Genomic DNA, 20,835 nt, shown 5'->3' on the forward strand with positions numbered 1-20,835 from the left:
TGTGTGCTATTTCAGCTTAAAAACTTGTCTTATTTTATTGTGCGATGCTTTACATTAGTTTGCTGCATCTTCCACAATGTAGCACTTTGAACTGACCTCTTCAAGATGGGCAATTGCGCCATGCACATTGCGTTGAGCACAGATTTCTTTGGCCGTTATTGTGCCGTTACCTAATTCGCATAATTCCTTTAGTGAATCAGGCCCTAAACGCTGACAGCGCATGCAAATAAATGTCGCTATCAGTGACCGTAATTCATTCTTAGTGAATTCTCCCCTCGATCTTCCTCTCATAGAGCATAGCAGTGCTCTCCTCTTCACCCATCCATCCATCCATCTCTTAACAGCTGGATTAGCAGGCCAGATGTTGCTGACCCACATAGAGGAAAGGAACAGCTGTCTGCAGGATGGGGTGGGATGGCTGTCCTGGATTTTAACAGACAGGACAACCATTAACACATGTGGTTCAGTGTGGAGAGAGAGGATTACTCCTTAAGCCCAAACAGCAAGAGAGAGGAACAAGGGAAACTGCTGGAGAAATTTGGTTTGTGTTAGGGTGTGCACTTGTGGATGTCATCAGGGTTTTCAAGAGCAGTTGCATGGTGCTATAGTCTTCTGGACCTAGCTATCCTCATTATGTCATACAGTGATGATTCTAATGTATAAAATTCAAATGTACCAAATTATTCAGATTGAGAATTTGTTTTAAACTGAAATATTTTACATAAATACACAACACACAGTATATTTTTGTATGGTTAGAAAAAATGCACCCTAAAAAGATGCGCTCCTAAATGTAAAAAAATATACAAGATAAAAGCAATTCCATGGGGCAGATATTGCCCCTTAATGGAAAAGTACATTTCTGATGGAACATTTTAATGCTCTTTCATAACTCAGGAGGCTTAAAGTCAACATGAAGTCAGAATTTACTCTAAATAGATAGATTTCTACAGTAAATAGATGTTCCTGGAATTATTGTGCACGATTCATTAACAGTTAACACAATTGATGTAATTGTTGACATACAGTAAGAGTATAGAGCTATAAAATGAATGTCGATACCATAATCCAGGTAATGTGGCTTTAGAGTTGACTTGATATGAGATTACTAAAGTGTTTCTCTCAGGTGAAAAATCTGAGTAGCAGGAGGCAGTAAAGACCTCGATATACTTCCTGCAAAAATGACGTCATTTAGAACAAAATTTGGCCAAAAAGAAGGCGTTTTTGCGTTCGTTTCGGCGGTTCATAACAGCTCAATGGGGCAAACTTTTAGGAAGAATACTTATCAGCTGCTAAACTTATTATACTGCCATTGGTCCACATCATCGGTAAGTGTGACCTAGAGCTTCAACTACCTTGAGGCCAATGGCTAATTTTGTTTACGTTGTTCAGTGAGTCAAAAGCTGTCAACATAAACACATTGATGTGCAGAGTTATTAGCGAGCTGGTGCAAATATACCTACATCTGTATGATCGTTTGCTTAGAGACATTTTCCAAGACCAAGTCATGTGATTTTTTTTTTTTTGGTCTACTAAAGGAATCAAATCTTCTCAAATACTCTCAAGTGCCCATTCACTCTTGTGCCTCAAAGCCATTCACAGATCCTCCTAAAGTAAGATATGCCTCTATCACCATGGTTTTGTCTTTGTTCTGCACATTAACACTTTATACACTCATCTTTGCAATGGTATCAGTGTCATAATACAGTAAATTACAATAACAGAGTATAATCGGCGCATATTATGGCCGCATGTAGCATGTTAGCACATTAGCGTCATGAATTCATAATGTAAACAAAAATTCAACATTTGCTACTGCATATATATTACTTTAAATCATCACTGAGTGATTAAAACAGCTTTTTTTACTGACCTCATGTGATTTCTACTCAGAATGAGGCATAAAATCATTGATAACACATTTTTAAGCTTTTACATGTAGCGTCCTCCTATTTATATGTACTTCTAAATGCCTCCCACATCAGTGTGGTGGGTGTCTGAATGTTCGGAAACAGTATACCATTGCTCTGCTGTTTAGAACTTCTTTTTACCCCTGAATGAAGAATGAAGGACAACTTCTACGGAAGTACATTGAGGCCTTAAAAGTGTCCATATTATGTCCTTTTTCTTTAGGGGAAACAATTAAGATAATAAAGAAATCTCAGTTGTGATTTTTCCTCCTGGGATTGGACAAGGGACAGCCATGTGAGAAAATTTAATGGAAGAAGCAATTTCATTTTTACATAGTTATCTCGTCTGTCTCCAGATGTCTTGTTCTACTCATCTTGGCTGGAGTTAAGGACATTTGCAGCCAGGCTCGTTTTAGGCATCTCTTCTACAAACTAATGAGTGTAGTGTTAAAACTAGCGTGACGTGTCTCAGTGTGAGTGATGACATTAATGCCCTGGGGAACGACAGTCCTTCCAGTATATCAGCAAGGTGTCTACTATGCATAAAAAGAGAGACATGTTGATTGATATTGCACTGCTACCCTGCTGGAGTTTTTCTAGCAGCAGATGCAGTTATTTCACCATGCAGTTAAAAGTTCAAAGACTTACAGTTTTAAGTCAATTTAGTTCACTTAAGCTCAGGGCTGGGCAATATATATCAAACATTTGCAATATTTTTGCCATGATTTTGCAGATGATAAAAAATTAAGCAACATAAATATATTTATACTGAATAGAGCAATTCTTTTTTAGCCATGAAGCCTCCTAAATATTATGTCGTTAGAATACTTTAGCAATTCTTTATTGTCTTGCAAGTCACGAGTATGAGAGCATTAAGACAAAGATGTTTTAATAGCATTTTAATATCAATTTATACTTATAGTTGGTAAGATCGATTCATTTCTGTGTATCAAACTGTCTATTTCAATGAATTTATTCAAAACTCTGATTTAACTACTCATTTGTATTGTATTTAAATTCTTACATTAAACATATTTAATCTACTTTGCAACAATAGCTGTTTGTCTCTTTGACAAAAAAAGAAAAAAAAAACACCCTCATGAGTAATTTTAGAGCAAATACATAAATATTGATATATACTGAATATTGTCAAATGGCTGAAAAATATTGAGACTTCGCTATATCACCCAGCCCTACTTCAACTCAGCAAATACTGTATGCACAGAGCTGCTCAAGGCACATTTCAGACAGCGTAATGAAAACAGACACGGCACAGAGCCATTGGCTGTCTGCTGGTCAGTCCAGCTCCAACACTTTGCCGTGATGCTCTTTCATCACCACTGGGCCCGCCGCCAGTGTAAGCTGCTCCTGCTCTGCATTCTTGCTGTTGTTGTTATTTTTTCTTCCCCATTTCCCCCCTCCATTTTCCCTCGTTGGCCTCCTTTTGATCCCTGGACTAAATCAATTGCTGTAGCTTCAACCATAAATGGCTAAGTCTGGAGATCAGCCTCGAGTTAAGCACAAAGAGTTGGGGCATCTAATCACAGGACTAGGCCATGGTGAAATCAGAATTGGAATTTTGTGGCTTTTAGTGCAAGTGTGTTAGCTTTGAGACCATCTACATGCTATTGTACATTTAACAGATTTAAAATATATTCTGTATAGTATTGTCTGTGTCTTCCAGGACATTGTCCAATAAAATACTTTCTAGCTTGAAACTCCTCCCTTTAATAACCTCTGACTAGCAAAGGCAAGCTAGAGGTTAGCCTCTAGTGGTAGATGGTGTAACTACATCATCTGAGCCCCAAAAGAATCTTACTGTGTGACGGCCATTTAAAAGCAGTGTATTATGACTAAATATTTTCTATATTTTGTTTTGCAAGCAACTTATAGCCTAAACTGCAAATATTTCATTATAGTATAGTAGTTTTACCAGTGCCTGTTTAAGAGAGCTCCTAAAAGAGTGAAGGCAACATGATTACACTGGAAATCGGCGTGCTCTTAATTTATAAATCTTTTTTTGTTTTTTTTTTCTAATTCGGACCCGATGTGCTGAAATCCAGACAAGTGGCACCATGTTGTAACTGTTCATGCCCAGAAAAAGGCCCAATCTAAGCACTGTTATGGTTAGGGTTAGCTTTAGGGTTTTTGTTAGGAGTATTATTATTGTAATTACTACTGAAATATAGTAACAATTGGAACTACAATTGGAAATATGTCAACACAGGAAAGAAAACTGTGCTTGTCAAGCGATTTCACTGGGGTTTTAAAGACCTGTTGAACCCCAGAAGTAATGGGGGATTGACTGGACTGAGCGAGCTTGATCTGTATAGCTTCATAAGATGGTGAGTCCTCCTTCAGAGCATGCTTATGGAAAGCAAAAAGATAGCTTTAAATTAGTTTTCTGTCATCTGATTCCTCTCTGCTGGGATTTAATTCTCTCCCAAGAGTACAAGCGCTCAACATGGGGTGGGGAAATCAAATCAGACAGGCTGCTATCATCCATAATCACAGGAAAATTTGCATTCCTGAAAGTGATGGAGTTTGGAGGATGTTAGGCAAATGGCTTCTTTCTGAATGCTTATGTAAGATATTTGAGCTTAAATTTGAACAAGACTTTTCCCTCCGTCACGTACTGTCAGATCATCTTTCTTCATCGAGCGCATACTGCTCCCTGCGCATTTGAGATAAATGTGCCTGGCGCTCGGTAGTGGATACTTGTTTGTGTACTGATCCTCCTCCAATGTTTTTGCTGAGGTGCACAGGGCAGCCTTGGTTCGCTGCCCATCTAACAGTAAGTGTGGGCGACTGTTAATAATTAGCACAGGTAGCTGGGGCTCCTGTCACCACTGTGTTCTCAAAACATCATGACAGAATTCAATGCAAATGTTGAATTTTCTGTCATATTTGGAGTGATTTGTTTTTTACATTTTGTTTTACTGTGTTTTTTTAAAGACTCCATGCAATCACTAGGTGAGACAGTAGTCTTCTTTACTGTTTTAACGTATTTCCTTTTAAAACAGTAAGTCTGAGCTTGTCATTTAAAAAAATATTGCCAATAGAGCTGTTCAGCCATAACATCAATTTGTGGGCAAACCCTGAATGCTAATTCACAATGGCTTGTCTCGGGAATTTTCTGTGTGGGCTTTTATAATGAGGTTTTTCAATCTATAAGTAAAATAAAGTTTGTGGTAAAAAATTACTTGAAGATACTTGGACGTTTTGTTCTACAACATAAATTACTCACAGTTATACTCAAATGCGAATTTTTTTTTCAACTTTTTTGAAGTACACTAGCATATAGATGACCTCAAAGCTAATAAGCATAGACTAAAAGCCACAAAACTCAAATTTTGAGTCCATGGGTTCTTTAAATCATTCAGGCATATATGGACTGTATTTTTATCAGTGCACAACAAGTGCACTTTCTGTACCCAGGAAGGTAGAGTGAGTCAGCTCAGAGTGGTGATATCAATTCACGTGGACATGGATATGCACACATATACGAACACATGCTAACACACACAAACACGTTTGCTAATTATACATGTAATGTCAGGAGAGACATTAGAGTTCACTGAGCCTTCCCTGATGGGTGTCACACCAGAGCAAAAGAGTTCAAACACAAGTTGTTATGATATGGAAGAAGCTTGTGGTTTTTAATTAGTTTAAATTGCATGTTCATAATGCCATGATGCCTTCTAATCACTTGTAATCTGGTGCTGAATCTTGATCCTGGCCTCTTAACTAAAACAGCATCTTTCCACTTGAACTGGAAACCTACTGCTAGATATCAAACTGTGTGTAATGCATTTAGGTTTCTCTTAATTGTCTCTTATCATTTTTGCAGACAGGTCTGACCAGAGGCCTCAGTGTTGTCACTGCGCACACAGAGACTTATCATCATGGGAAAGCAGAACAGCAAGCTCAGGCCAGAGATGCTACAGGACCTGAGGGAGAACACAGAGTTCACTGACCATGAGTTGCAGGAGTGGTACAAGGTGGGCACAATTTTTCATCTTATGGATGGTCTTATCAATATTCTTCATGAATTGCACTTTCTTCCAAAATATTTTTCAAACTTCTTATAATTTATCCTAGGAACTTTCTTAATTTTTTTCTTAAGAAGATTTTTGTGAATTTGGTCCAGGGTCCAACAGTCTTTGAATGTGCATCACAGGAGATTTAAAATTACATCTGACATCTGAACTGTAATTTTTCTGTGAAAAAATAAATAATAATAATAAAAAATAAAATAAATCCAACAAATGTCCTTTCCACCACATGTCAGATGATGTATTGTGTTGGTAACATTATTTGGTGGAAAAGTCATTTTAAACATTTTGGAATAAAATGGTAGACTCATTAGTCTTTATAAGGTTTTTTATGCTAAATACACAAAATTAAATACTTTCATACTTCTTGCATAATTTGACAAAATAACATCTTGAATGGTAATGATGCACAACAAAAACAGTCTGTTCACATATTTATCTTATAAATACTAGTTATAGTTGTTTTTTTCACAATAACTAGTGAAAAAACTTTCTTAGAGGCAAAATCGTTGGTTACAGCATTTATTAATCTTGTTAAATGTTAATTTTCTACATATTGTATACTAACACGTTTGCTTAAAAGTTGTATACATCAGCATTAGTTAATGCATTATGACATGACCATAAACTAACAATGAACAATATTATATTTATAAAGTAACATTCACCAAGAATAAAACAAATGGTAAAATTATTGTGAAAATTTGTTCATAACACCTAATATGTTAATTAGTGTTAACAAATACAACCTTACCATTTAAATAAAAACAAATGGGACCCTGGGATAAAAAAGGTGCCCGTAGTTGAAGAAAACCCATACATAGAGCTTTCCGTCGTATGATTTATCTATAGACTATAGGCATATTTGAACATAATAGCTGACAACCTCCAATCAAAAAGTCAAATATAGCACTTAGTGTATGTTTCTACAAGAGATGGTCATGGGAAATGACCATGTAATGAGAGTAATAGAGTATATGCATCCCAGGCTTGGTTGCCCCAGAGGAGACACATGAATAGCTGCAGAAAATACCCTTCTACAAGAAAGGATTAAGCCCCATATATTGAAATTTAAGCAACTATTAGCCATGCTTGACTGAAGCTGAAAAACAGCAGATCACAGACCTTCTGACTTGGAATGAAACCCACAACATCTTGGCTGAATGTTAATAGCTTCATAGGAAGGGCTTTTCCTGGAAATTACAGCATCTTAATGAGAAATAATTTATGTGTTTTGGGGTTTTGGGATTGTAAAACACAGTGGCGAATTCTCAGGGCCAGCAAAACCTTCTCTGCTGGCCTAACATGCCTAATAATGTATTTTTAATCGCTTTCCACTCTTAATTAATCTACAAACAGAGAAAAACGAAAAGTTTATCCAGTCAGAATTTATTCCTTGATGCGTACAAGCAAAGTGTGACAACTGTTTCACAAATCGCATGCCTGAAACAGCATGTGAGTCTGAGCTCCACCCCGTCAGGCCTTCAGAATTTCCACAGAATCCCTCAACAGTGCAAATGAATGAGCAACTAAAGTCAGATTGTCAGATTCATCAGCCAGTCAGACTGATTTATTTGTTCTTGGTGGGTGTGATCTTTAGGATATGTCCCAGTCGAGGCCTTCTAGCTGGCCTTGAGTGACGCAATCATGCTTTAAGTGATGTAATTTGAAAGCGAAGAGTGTGAGATCTTGCTGATGAGTCAGCTGTCATCACTGCTGGTATTAACGTTGAGAAAGATCCTTATGGATTTACAAACACGAGATGTTCTGCATGACCTGCGTTTGTTAAACAAGCTTTAATATCATGTAATGTGGAAACAAACTTATTTATCGTTATTACTTAATAAAGTGAATGTTTATCACTTACTTTGTATATCTCCCTGAGTGTCGACATGTTTGTGTGACATCATGCCCCTGCATCTCGGCGAAATCGGAGTTGAGAATTTCTGCATGAGCCTACAAGTTGTAATTCTGACTTCAAGAAAATCTGACTTTCCGAGTTGAATGGAGCGCAGCACTACTTTTCAAAACTTGATCCGACACTGAATGCTCCAGCAGCCTAATTTACATTTAGAAAACTCCTGATGTTGCTATAACAATGCAAAAAGCACTGACCAATTTATTTGAAGTGAAAATCAGTCCTCCTTTCCTGTTTAATAAATTAAGCAATCACATGGTCATGCAGGACATCTCGTGTTTTTAAATCCGTAAGGATCTCTTTCTCAGTGGTGATGTGGCAGTGACAGCCGACTCCTCAGCAAGCTCTTGTGCTTTTCGCTCTTGAATTACGTACATCACTTAAAGCGTGATTGCGTCACTCAAGGCCAGTTAGAAGGCCTCGACTGGGACATGTCCTAAAGGTCACACCCACCAAGAACAAATAAATCAGGCTGATTGGCTGATGAATCTGACAATCTGACTTTAGTTGCTCATTCATTTGCACTGCTGAAGGATTCTGTAGAATTGGGGGTGGAGCTCAGACTCACGCGCTGCTTCTGCTAACGAGCTTGGCTTCGGGCATGCGATTGGTGAAACAGTTGTCACACTTTGCTCGTAAGCATCAAGGAATAAATTCTGACTGGATAAACTTTTCGTTTTTCTCTATTTGTTTGTAGATTAATTAAGAGTGGAAAGCGATTAAAAATACATAGGCAAAAAGGTGATTGAGAATGAAAGGATGAAAAATATTTATTTATTTGGCATGTTAGGCCAGCAGAGAAGGTTTTGCTGGCCCTGAGAAATTGCCACTGTATAAAACATTATAATCTCTTTTGATAATCGTACACCTGCAGCACAAATGCTAACGCTGCAGCATTGTTTATCAGTTGGGTTGCTAGGAGACATCTCTAATGAGAGTCAAATCCCTGCTAAGCTAACAGGAGCATTGCAGTTTTGTTTCCTTAAACGTCATCTTCCGAATATTGGGGAATGGAATGCATTTATGGTCGGAGATATCAAGTAGGAATATCCCACATCCAACTTGAATGGAACGCAGCATAACCGTGTACCCTGATGAAATGAAATTTATTGCAAACAACATTTAAATCGCAAATATTATTAGATAGAATTTTCCAGGTATTATAGACCTCCTTAGTAGATTCATATGAAAAATTATGATTTTTGAATGTCTGTTCGGGAGACGTTCATTTCACAAAACAGTCATGGTGCAGTTAAAATTAGGCTTGCTTGAGCATTAAGTGTCGTTTCAAGTTCTAGCTTTCGTGCGTGGATGTGTTTTTAAAATGTCAATTGGTATTACTAGTTAGCTGTGACATAATATATTATGTCCAAAGGCATAGGGTGTCATATTCATTGTGAAACTATGTTTTCTTAATGGCATGAAGGGCCTAGACTTTAAATGCATGGCCCGCCACTGGTAAAACATCAGTTCTTGCTCATAATTGCTAATGTCACTGAATGCCTGTGTCTGACATGAGCAGTGGTGATCAGCTGGTTTTGCTTCAGGTAAAAATCCTAAATTTTTACCTTGGACATCAAGTGGAGACCCTACACGGTACCAAAATTGTTTAGCACACAAAAGAAACAAAAATTCCTTAAAATCAAATATGGATTTGATTAATGTTACCATGAACTGCATAGGGCCAATATGCAAATTGACATACTGGTGGGCTGAATAAAAAAGGACAGTTTTGTACTGTAAATGTATAAACAGCAGCAGACGTATGACTCACAAGCCTAACACATGGAACAAACACTTGGACAAATATTTTATTAATATTAGCTATATTACCGAGTTTGATTGGACGCACAATCTTTGACCACAAAAAATATGGGAAGCTTTTTCTCCTCCTGTTTAAACATTGATAAGCCTATTTATTCTGCTATCCTATCCATGCACAATTACATGGTTAATCACATTTTATTATTTGCTTTTAGCATTGTTTTTCCCTCAGAACAGACTGGCAACCCCCCAATCAATAATCACTGTATTAAAGCTTGTGCTAATTGCTCTTTTATGTTTTTCACCCTAAACAGGGGTTCCTGAAAGACTGCCCCAGTGGGCATTTGAATGTTGAGGAGTTTAAGAAGATCTATGCCAACTTCTTCCCATATGGAGATGCCTCTAAGTTCGCTGAGCATGTCTTCCGTACATTTGACACCAACAATGATGGGACCATTGACTTCCGGGAGTTCATCATTGCTCTGAGTGTGACATCGCGGGGGAAACTGGAGCAAAAGCTAAAGTGGGCGTTCAGCATGTACGACTTGGATGGCAATGGTTACATCAGCCGTGAGGAAATGCTAGAGATTGTGCAGGTCAGAGGGCATTTTAGGACGTTTCTGAATGTACCTGTGTCATAAATCAGATGTATATTGCAACCCCTAACTCTAAGTATACTTCAGCATGTAATTCATACCACACTGTTTGTGCTATGGACTTCAATGATACCTCAGATTAGTGGCTTGTTAAGAAGGGGAGTGCTATTACTTTTCTATGCAATCAGAGATTTTCATATTGTGGGTGATAAAATGAGTAGAAAATCCTATAGACTTAAACTGACACATCTAAGGACCACAGTATCATAGAGAGGGGTTGTCTCTTTTGACTTGGGCCAGTAAGCAACCACCAAGAACATCTTAGCAAAAGGGTTGCCAACTTTCATGTATTAGCTGAGTTGTATAATTTTTTTGACCGAAACGCGCCTATTGTCCAGTATTTTTGCAGCGTGATGCTCAAGGGGGACACGCCCCCATCCCCTGCCCCCAGGACAGATGCCAAAATGTCTCATCTGTAGAGCATTATTAAAGCAGCACAATGCTCAAGGACGATGAAACGCTCAAGGGGGAACCTAATGCTGATGCAAACTTAACTACATCTGTGTGATCATTCGTGTAGTCATTTTCCAAGAACATGTTATGCAATTTTTTTTGTTAGTCTATAAAAGGAATCAAATCTACTCAAATAAACTTTTAAGTGGCCATTCACTCTGTTATTTGATATGCTGCTTCACTCATGTGCCTTCTGTAGCGAAAGCCATTCACACATCTGCCCAATGAAAGATATATCTTCATTCTTTTGTCTGTATTCTACCCATTAACACACTTTTATAAACCGATTTTTGCATTAGTATCAGTGTCATCATAAAATACAAGAACAGAGTGTAATTGCCGCATATTTTGGCCCGTATAGCATGTTAGCATCATGAATGCTTAAGGTAAACATTACAAATTACACATTATCGACTGCATATACAGTATACAGTATTACTTTTGAATCTACTCATAGAATGAGGCATGAAGTCACTGATAACACATTTTAATGTCATATTTAAGGATGGGACAATATATCGAAGTTCGCTATATTGCGAACCAAAAAAATTATGAACCATATTGTGGCAAAACTTGGTATTTTGAAATTTGAAACATTGTTTTCTGTCCATGTGATCATAAATGAAATGACCCATCAAACTTCATAATCTCTTTTGATTTTACCCATTCTGCACTTTTTTTTTCTACACTGTTTACAGGTTCACACAAAGTCTTTAATTGTTTCAAGTGCCTGAATTTAGCTCTTAGAAATTTAAGTACTGAAATACCTGGAAAATTGCCTTGTTTGATGAAAAGTGCTTGAGATTAAAATGGACCATTTCTTCTGTGTAATATGTATCCATCAAAAATGAGATGCTGCACTCCACTTTCATTGAATAATGTGTCTTTTAATATCCTTTACAGTCAGATAAAAAAGCAAAAAGAAATATTAATTTGAATAACAAATAGCATGGATGCACTAAAAAACCGAGACTTCTCTCTCATTATTGAATGAACAGAAACATCTGTGTGAGTCTGTGAGATGCGCGTTAAACTCTTAAAGTGACAGTACCATTATAGCGCTTGTTATACAAATGAATGTAAACTTAATGTTATTACTTGTAAATTGTACACATTATTTCAAACATTGACAGCTCATGTCATTATTATATGTACAATTTCAAGAGATTAATTGATAGAATGCAGACATTTTTAAAAAGGAAACATTTTATTTTAATAATCAAAGCAAACAAATTACTAAAAAATAAATATTTGACAGGTTCTGTTCAGTTCTATTGCTTGTTCTGCACCTGATCAGCCTGAATGTAGTCCACTATTTTTGAAAGCTTATTTGTTTGTGATCTTTTCTTATAGAAAGGTATATGAGAAACTCTATTATTTAAACTTTGAATATATAATGCGCATTTTGCTTAAGCATTTTTCAAAAAATATACAACATTTTCTGCCATACTTTCATGTAATTTAAGTGTTATCATATCAAAAACTGAAAAATTGAACTGAATTGTGAGATAACCATATAATTCCATCCCTAGTCATATTAGATGAAGTTTTACATATATCTACTCGTTTAAATGCGTCCCACAGCTGTTTGAGTGTTTGCAAATAGTGTGTCATTGCTCAGCTGTTTCAAACATCTTTTTACCTCTGAACGATGAAGAACTTCTCCGTAAGTGTGTTGGGGCCTTTAGCATCTTCTTTATGATTCAAACTTTCACCCTAGCGTGCCTCATTGTTTTTGCTCTTTTGATGTGTTCTCAGAACACTTAATACTGATCCACAATATGCATTATTTATCACAAAAAGACAAAGATACTCCCTCTGAATTTTGAACCAGCAGTTACTTTTATGATGTGCCCATTATAGTCTTCACAGTAGGCAGGAAACACAAGGATGTGAAGCCTGACTCCTGGTGGAGAGATCTAGAACAAACATTGAAAAGCTCTCTCCCAAATGATTGCTCCCATTTCAGCCTGTGCTTTGGGAAGAGGGAAGCTATTAGCATGTGGTTAGCATGCTCAATTCTCTCTTGGATTAACAAGTTAAATTTAACCAGGGTTTATCCCTGTGTGTGCAGAATGGCAGGATTATCCACAAGCTCATGGAGGTTACAGCACATTGAGGTAGCTGGCACTCAGAGATTGCAGCGTGTTACATATTTTAGCACAGTGGCTGCATTTAAAAGGTGCAGGGTTAAGCTGAGAGTATGGCACCAGCAGTCTGCCCAACTGTGAATATGAATATCCCTCAAAAACATTACATAATTGATTGACTTAAAACCAACATCTCCAAATTACTGGATATGTGTATGTCTAGTAAATTAACTGAAAAATCAGAGTTTTCCCAGCATGCTCAAGTTGGCTGAATATGCTATGGCTTATAGTAAACCTCAGCATAGGGATGTAATGTGAGATATGCCTAAGGAAAAATAGTGGATAGGCTGCCCCTGCAGAACCTGTGCAGGCTAGATAAAGTGATGGTGGTCTATTGATATTTCTTTTTTTTTTTTAAGCAAGTTTTATATATTTATTTATTTTTTATATAGGAGAAGCAGGATTTCACATACTTATTTCACAAAATACTGAAAAAGGTTTAAAATGTAAAATGAAAGATCACATTCATAATAACAGTAGAATAAATAAATAAAATAGGGGAGAAATACTTTCAATTACAACACTCTTAAAAGAATAGTTCCTCAAAAATGAAAAATTCTGTCATCATTTACTCACCTTTACTGAATTTTTTCTTCCGTGGAACATAACTGAGATGTAAGGCAGAATGTAAGCCTCTAAAAAAGGATGCAATAAAAGTAAATGGTGACTGAGGCCAACATTCTACCTAACATCTCCTTTTTGGAAAATGTTCCTTTTACAGTGCTACCACTGAGGGCTCTATACTCATACCCAGTGCTAAATCAATTTCCGTGCATGAGCAACGAGTAAATGGGCGTGGGTGGTGAGTGTTCACACTATATGTGGGCGTATGCACATAAACAGTGGGTGTATTCACAATAATATATACAGTATAGGAGGTCCATGTATATGAAGTGGAGCAAAGCCTGATTTGCTATTTTTGTGCTTCAGACGACTGAGAACCACATCTATTCTCAGCACAAAGTCTTAACTTTGTGTATTTGCAGTTTGGAAAATTCACCAGGAGGTCCTATCAAAGTGCATGTTCAAACTTTTGAATTGCATTGGAACATAAAACGATGACCCTGAAAATTACAGTTAGTACTAGCCATCGTGTTGTATGTGAGATCAATATGATTAATTATATTTACATTCTCAATAATTTAGTAGCCTATATACAATCAGTCCCGAGGAACACTGCCTTTTCCATGCGTATATAAAAAGCATGTCAAGGTATACCTGACATTCAAGAAGGACACAGTTACAACACACACACACACATACACACACACACACACACACACACACACACACACACACACACACACACACACACAAAAACGTTAGACACAAATGGTCTATGTTTTCCAGTAGCTATCAACTAGGCTGTCTCCATTTATATTGCTTGTATATTGTACAGGTGCATCTCAATAAATTAGAATGTCGTGGAAAAGTTCATTTATTTCAGTAATTCAACTCAAATTGTGAAACTCGTGTATTAAATAAATTCAATGCACACAGACTGAAGTAGTTTAAGTGTTTGGTTCTTTTAATTGTGATGATTTTGGCTCACATTTAACAAAAACCCACCAATTCACTATCTCAAAAAATTAGAATATGGTGACATGCCAATCAGCTAATCAACTCAAAACACCTGCAAAGGTTTCCTGAGCCTTCAAAATGGTCTCTCAGTTTGGTTCACTAGGCTACACAATCATGGGGAAGACTGCTGATCTGACAGTTGTCCAGAAGACAATCATTGACACCCTTCACAAGGAGGGTAAGCCACAAACATTCATTGCCAAAGAAGCTGGCTGTTCACAGAGTGCTGTATCCAAGCATGTTAACAGAAAGTTGAGTGGAAGGAAAAAGTGTGGAAGAAAAAGATGCACAACCAACAGAGAGAACCGCAGCCTTATGAGGATTGTCAAGCAAAATCGATTCAAGAATTTGGGTGAACTTCACAAGGAATGGACTGAGGCTGGGGTCAAGGCATCAAGAGCCACCACACACAGACGTGTCAAGGAATTTGGCTACAGTTGTCGTATTCCTCTTGTTAAGCCACTCCTGAACCACAGACAACGTCAGAGGCGTCTTACCTGGGCTAAGGAGAAGAAGAACTGGACTGTTGCCCAGTGGTCCAAAGTCCTCTTTTCAGATGAGAGCAAGTTTTGTATTTCATTTGGAAACCAAGGTCCTAGAGTCTGGAGGAAAGGTGGAGAAGCTCATAGCCCAAGTTGCTTGAAGTCCAGTGTTAAGTTTCCACAGTCTGTGATGATTTGGGGTGCAATGTCATCTGCTGGTGTTGGTCCATTGTGTTTTTTGAAAACCAAAGTCACTGCACCCGTTTACCAAGAAATTTTGGAGCACTTCATGCTTCCTTCTGCTGACCAGCTTTTTAAAGATGCTGATTTCATTTTCCAGCAGGATTTGGCACCTGCCCACACTGCCAAAAGCACCAAAAGTTGGTTAAATGACCATGGTGTTGGTGTGCTTGACTGGCCAGCAAACTCACCAGACCTGAACCCCACAGAGAATCTATGGGGTATTGTCAAGAGGAAAATGAGAAACATGAGACCAAAAAATGCAGATGAGCTGAAGGCCACTGTCAAAGAAACCCGTGCTTCCATACCACCTCAGCAGTGCCACAAACTGATCACCTCCATGCCACGCCGAATTGAGGCAGTAATTAAAGCAAAAGGAGCCCCTACCAAGTATTGAGTACATATACAGTAAATGAACATACTTTCTAGAAGGCCAACAATTCACTAAAAATGTTTTTTTTATTGGTCTTATGATGTATTCAAATTTTTTGAGATAGTGAATTGGTGGGTTTTTGTTAAATGTGAGCCAAAATCATCACAATTAAAAGAACCAAACACTTAAACTACTTCAGTCTGTGTGCATTGAATTTATTTAATACACGAGTTTCACAATTTGAGTTGAATTACTGAAATAAATGAACTTTTCCATGACATTCTAATTTATTGAGATGCATCTGTATATGTATATTGCACGATTTCGCAAACCAGATTTCATCCGAGAGAAAAAATTACAAAACGTTGATGGCAAATGTGTGAACTGGATTGAAGAAGGTCATATTATTTGTTTTTGCACGTTTAGGGTGACTTAATACCTCCAGATCAGATTTACATGTGAACAAGCAATTATTAAAATGGTCTGAAACATGGAACAAAATAACCCAGGATAATGTGAACCCATGGTTTAGAATTACACTGGGTTAACAATTTCAAGTGTGAAAAGCCAATTATACATTTATTGTTAACATATAATCCTATCTCCTGTATAAAGTCCAACCAAAAGTTGTTTAAAAAAAAAAAACTACAATGCCACATTTATGTCCATTTATGAATGGACTTACATTAAAAGGCAGTCAAGTTTCCTCTTTTTAAAAATATTTCATTATTCATATCCCTCTTTGTCTCTGACAGGCCATTTATAAGATGGTGTCATCAGTGATGAAAATGCCTGAGGATGAATCCACGCCAGAGAAGAGAACAGACAAGATCTTCAGACAAATGGACCTGAACAATGACGGTAAGATGTAGACTACTTCCAGGCTGTTTGAATGATTTATTTCTAGTGAACATCAGGACATCAGGCCTGTTCTTACCCCTATCTTCCTCCCCCCGTTTCTGTCTTCCCTTTCTAGGCAAGTTGTCTTTGGAAGAGTTCATAAAAGGTGCCAAAAGTGACCCCTCCATTGTGCGGCTACTGCAGTGTGACCCAAGCAGTGCCTCGCAGTTTTGAGTCTCTTCAGACAACCGGCACTCAATGCATGAAAGCTCTCGTCTGTCATTCTTTGTGTTTCAAATGGAAGAGTTTTAAAAGTGCAACAATTTTACTTTCAGTTTTCCCAGAAAGGACATGCATATATCTGAAGAACAAAGACAACACCTGCCAAGATGTCCTGTGTCTGCTGCGTGTCACCTATCCTTGTCTCTGCAGAAGCTGAAGCTGGTGGAGATCTCAACTCCAAAAAATCAGCGGCCGATTGTGATCAAGGGTTGAAATTTTGCAAGAGAATGTTCCTGTTTAGGAATCGTGCATGCGCTCCCACATTCCTTAATCCCTCTTGTGTTTAATATCTGTGCGGTTCTTGGTTTTGTTTCTTTCCTGCTTTGTTTTGTGAGGGCACAGTTCCCCATCTACTTTTTATATTGATATTTATGTGTATATACAGTATACATACATATAGAAACATGTTACAACTACAAATGAAGGCAATTATAGACGTATTTTTACTCACTTGCATCTTACAGCAGTATTATGTAGCTTTATCCAAAACTTTGCCTCCAATTGACCAAGTGGACTGATGGATTGAATGTTTGAATTTTTCTGCTCCGGCGCTCATGATCTTTATTTTACGAAGAGAAGGCTGTGGATCCCATTCTTTTCTTTTTTTTTTTTTCTGTTAAATTGTTTGTTTGTTGTTGTTGTAAATATGTGGTTTGCATCCATATTTTTCTTTATTTATTTTTGCATTTTTATGGTTATTTTATCAAGGGTGATTTTATTACTGTTGAACCAGAAATATGATACACTTGGTGATATATTATGCTGTTTCAAGTAAGATGTTATTAATTCAAGGCTTTTCGGTGCATTGCAGGAAATATTTGCATCAGGGGATACATTCCATTGTGTTTTGAATCCAAGACACTGGTAGCACATATCATTTAAAGCGCTTCATCTGTGTGCATGCGGTTATGCGTGTTTGTTTGAACGCAAGAGTGAAGGTTTGCATGTTATCGGTGTATGTGTGTGTCTGTGCTAACTTTATAGTATTACTTTGTGTAGTTCAAAACATTTGTATGCAACAGTACGTTTTTGAAACCCCCACCTTGAAGCAGCGAACTAGTGACACTTTTATCCTGCATCATATGGTACTCAAAATCCCAGTCTTTTAGGGTACTGTCAAAAGTGCTCCATTAACAACATAGACAGGAATGTACAACACTATGATTTATGATCATGTTTCACCTATAGATTAACAGCCTCATTGTTTTCATCTACAGTAATAGAGAGTTTGGATACTGAAAGCGATCACTAAGGGCTTATTTCCTCTCTTGAATGAACAAATGTCAAGAAAATGCCACTGCTTTGATTTTCTTTTCGGTTTATGCAACGACTGACATTCCTTGACCTGAATTCAACAGGTGCTCCTGCTTTGTATTAACACAGTGATAGAGCTTTGATGATATTTGCTCATTAACTCGATACATGCCCACTATCTGTTTAGCTCTCACATTGCTGGCATCCATGTTGCTTCCATATTTGTACCGAGAACATGTTTGATGCTGCACCCTCTATGGCAACTTTCCTCTACTATGTTGCATGAAAACCTCATGCGAGGACATAATGATTGTCCCTGTTTACTGACACTGAAAACAAATATAATTATGTGTTTAAAATGTTGCCTGCGAGTGATTTTTGAAGAACCGAAATGTGCATAACACCTTAAGCATGATTACTAACGACCCTATTGTAACACTATTGTGTCAGTAACGTTCAATCAGCAGAAATATTTATACTATTGAGTAAAGTAGAAATATTCAAAAATGTTACACAAGTATAGTAACAAACTATTTGTTCTTCATTACGATACACCCCTCTCTCTCACACACACATGCAAACACTTACATAGCCACATAAACACAACATAAATCAAAAGTTATAAACCAAGATTTACACTCAGTCTTTAAATATAGTTTATGGCAATAAAAAAAAACAATTAAAAAAAAACAAAAACAAATGGTAATCTGCAATTGTTACCTCATGAATCAATTTCTTCTTTAAGGGATTTTCATGGTTCAGTACAAGTTAAAGGGTTAGTTGAAAAGAAAGAAATTCTCTCATCATTTACTCACCCTCATGCCATTCCAGATGTATATGACTTTCTTATGCAGAACACAAACGAAGAATATTTCAGCTCTGTAGGTCTATACGCAAGTGAATGGTGGCCAGAACTCTGAAGATCCAAATATTACAGAAATGCATCAGAGAAGTAATACATACGACTCAAGTAGTTTAATCACTGTGTTTAGAAGTGATCTTTTTCAGTCTTTTTTCAGTGATCTGAAAAAATTGTGGTTACAGTAAGGCACAGGCACTTACAATGTTAGTGAATGGGGCCAGTTCAAAAAATTGTTAAAATTATTAAAGAGTGATAAAATCGCTTACTAACTATATCTGTGTAACATTATATCCAATATTATAACTTTGTTGTTATGACAATGTAACAACATAAACCTTAAATGGTAAACACTGTGATGGCGGTAATTTATTTTTAATTTTATCAAACTATAATCAGATTAACACATATAATGTTTACATCTATTTGTCATAATTTTAAAAAACAGTGCGTATTTAAATGTTTATGGACTGGCCCCATTCGCTTTCACTGTAAATGCCTTACTGTAAGTGTGTGGGTTTTTTTTTTCATTAATGAGTGACGAGATAAAATTATTTTTTGTGGTAATCAACATTATGCCACAAATGCTGTTGACTGAACTTAACTTGAATTGAACCAGGAACATTCCTTTAATGTAATCCATAAAAAAATTACTGTTGTTGGTGTAACTTAATTTATTATGTAAGGGATAATGCACAGCCAGGCAGTTTTTATCGCACAATAAACCCCAACAGAGTGATCATGACCCCGACGCAAAGTGGAGAGATCTTTTATCACCCTGAAGGGGTTTATTTTGCAATAACAACTGCCTGACTGTACATTATCCCACTTATTACACGGATACTAACCAAATAAATAAATACATGGACATAAAATATTTATTTGCATTAAAATTATGTAATTTGAAAAGAAAGAAATCACTGAACAGCTGGAATCAACCTCCAGTTTGCATCAGAGTTCTGTTAGTTTTTACTTTATAAAATTGACCATCTGACTCCTCAATATTCAGCCTATTACAAGACTACTTGCCAAAAAAATCAATAAAAAAATGCACATGAAACATTGATTTGAGTTGAAATAATTTTATTAGCTTACTTGTAGACATCGCACAGTGAGCCGTGAAACAGGAGAGATGGCTCGCAGAACCTGGATGAGTGGTCTGATCCATCTAAATCCCCGGATGTGCGGTCATTACAGAGCAATATCTGACTGCTGGATGGTGCCATTGACCAATCAGAATCAAGTATTCCAGCGAGCCATGTAATATGTTGATTTAGTCAGACTAAAGTATATTTTTGTCTTGAATAAAACCAGTTATCGTAGATGTTACCACATATTTTGGGTTACCTGAAAAACAAAACCCACTTTTTTACAGTGTATTAAAACCAACAAAATTCAGTTTCACAAAAAAGCAAACATTCAAAGTGAGAATCCAGAACGTGACAACATGTTAGTTGCGACCTGTACAAGCACCTGTGTCATATTCCTCTCTCTTCAAAAGAGTAACACTTGTTTAAATTTCCCTTTAGTCCTGCAGGGCACTGAGCCATGCCAAAGCCACAGTGAGGCTCATAATTAGATCCAGATACTGGACCTTTCCAGTGCCCCTCGATTGAACTGGGAGGAAGGGGGATGATGGCACTGGCCAGAGCGTGTGGAGCTCTGAGGTCTTGAGCTATAGCGTGGCTTTTGCCACTCTGGGGTTCTAGCGGACAGCTTCCACATTTTGTCTCCTTGACAACGACGAGATGGGGGTGCATAGCAGGGGAGGAGAGGGGGCTCGGACGCTCTCATCTGAAATGGAACAGTGATGCTGTTTTACAGTATGACTGTAGTATGAGTCATAGAACACACCCTCACTCACACATACACTAATACAGGGGGACCATGAGTCAGTCACACATGTGTTAGTTTTCTCTCAAGCATCTTTTAGGAAGACCACATGAGTTGATATATACAACTGAACTCACATTATGAGTCCACCTATGAGTCCACCATGCCAAAGTGCTGATTATTTT

The 20,835-nt window shown here is 37.3% G+C and overlaps 2 protein-coding genes across 6 annotated transcripts in view; one reads left to right on the top strand and one right to left on the bottom strand.

The window, feature by feature from the left end:
* Positions 1–5,727: 5,727 nt before the first annotated feature.
* The window catches only part of tmem54b (transmembrane protein 54b), a 33,425-nt gene continuing 18,317 nt past the window's right edge, over positions 5,728–20,835 (bottom strand). For 3 of the 5 annotated variants that reach the window (XM_051663948.1, XM_051663950.1, XM_051663951.1), the window contains exon 6: positions 19,884–20,611. In XM_051663948.1, the coding sequence (XP_051519908.1) occupies positions 20,393–20,611 (219 nt within the window). In that variant the 3' untranslated portion in view covers positions 19,884–20,392. Of the gene's footprint in view, positions 5,861–18,773; positions 18,875–19,883; positions 20,612–20,835 lie in introns of those variants that run through there. The other 2 variants (XR_007893938.1, XR_007893939.1) reach the window with 2 other exon arrangements.
* On the top strand, positions 5,772–18,577 carry LOC127421153 (hippocalcin-like protein 1). Its single transcript, XM_051663964.1, has 4 exons — positions 5,772–5,911; positions 9,962–10,243; positions 16,338–16,443; positions 16,559–18,577. Exons 1-4 carry the CDS (start codon positions 5,816–5,818, stop codon positions 16,654–16,656), a joined length of 582 nt encoding a protein of 193 aa, XP_051519924.1. The 5' UTR covers positions 5,772–5,815; the 3' UTR covers positions 16,657–18,577.

The sequence above is a fragment of the Myxocyprinus asiaticus genome, chromosome 30, assembly GCF_019703515.2.
Source record: "Myxocyprinus asiaticus isolate MX2 ecotype Aquarium Trade chromosome 30, UBuf_Myxa_2, whole genome shotgun sequence".
NCBI lineage: Eukaryota > Metazoa > Chordata > Actinopteri > Cypriniformes > Catostomidae > Myxocyprinus > Myxocyprinus asiaticus.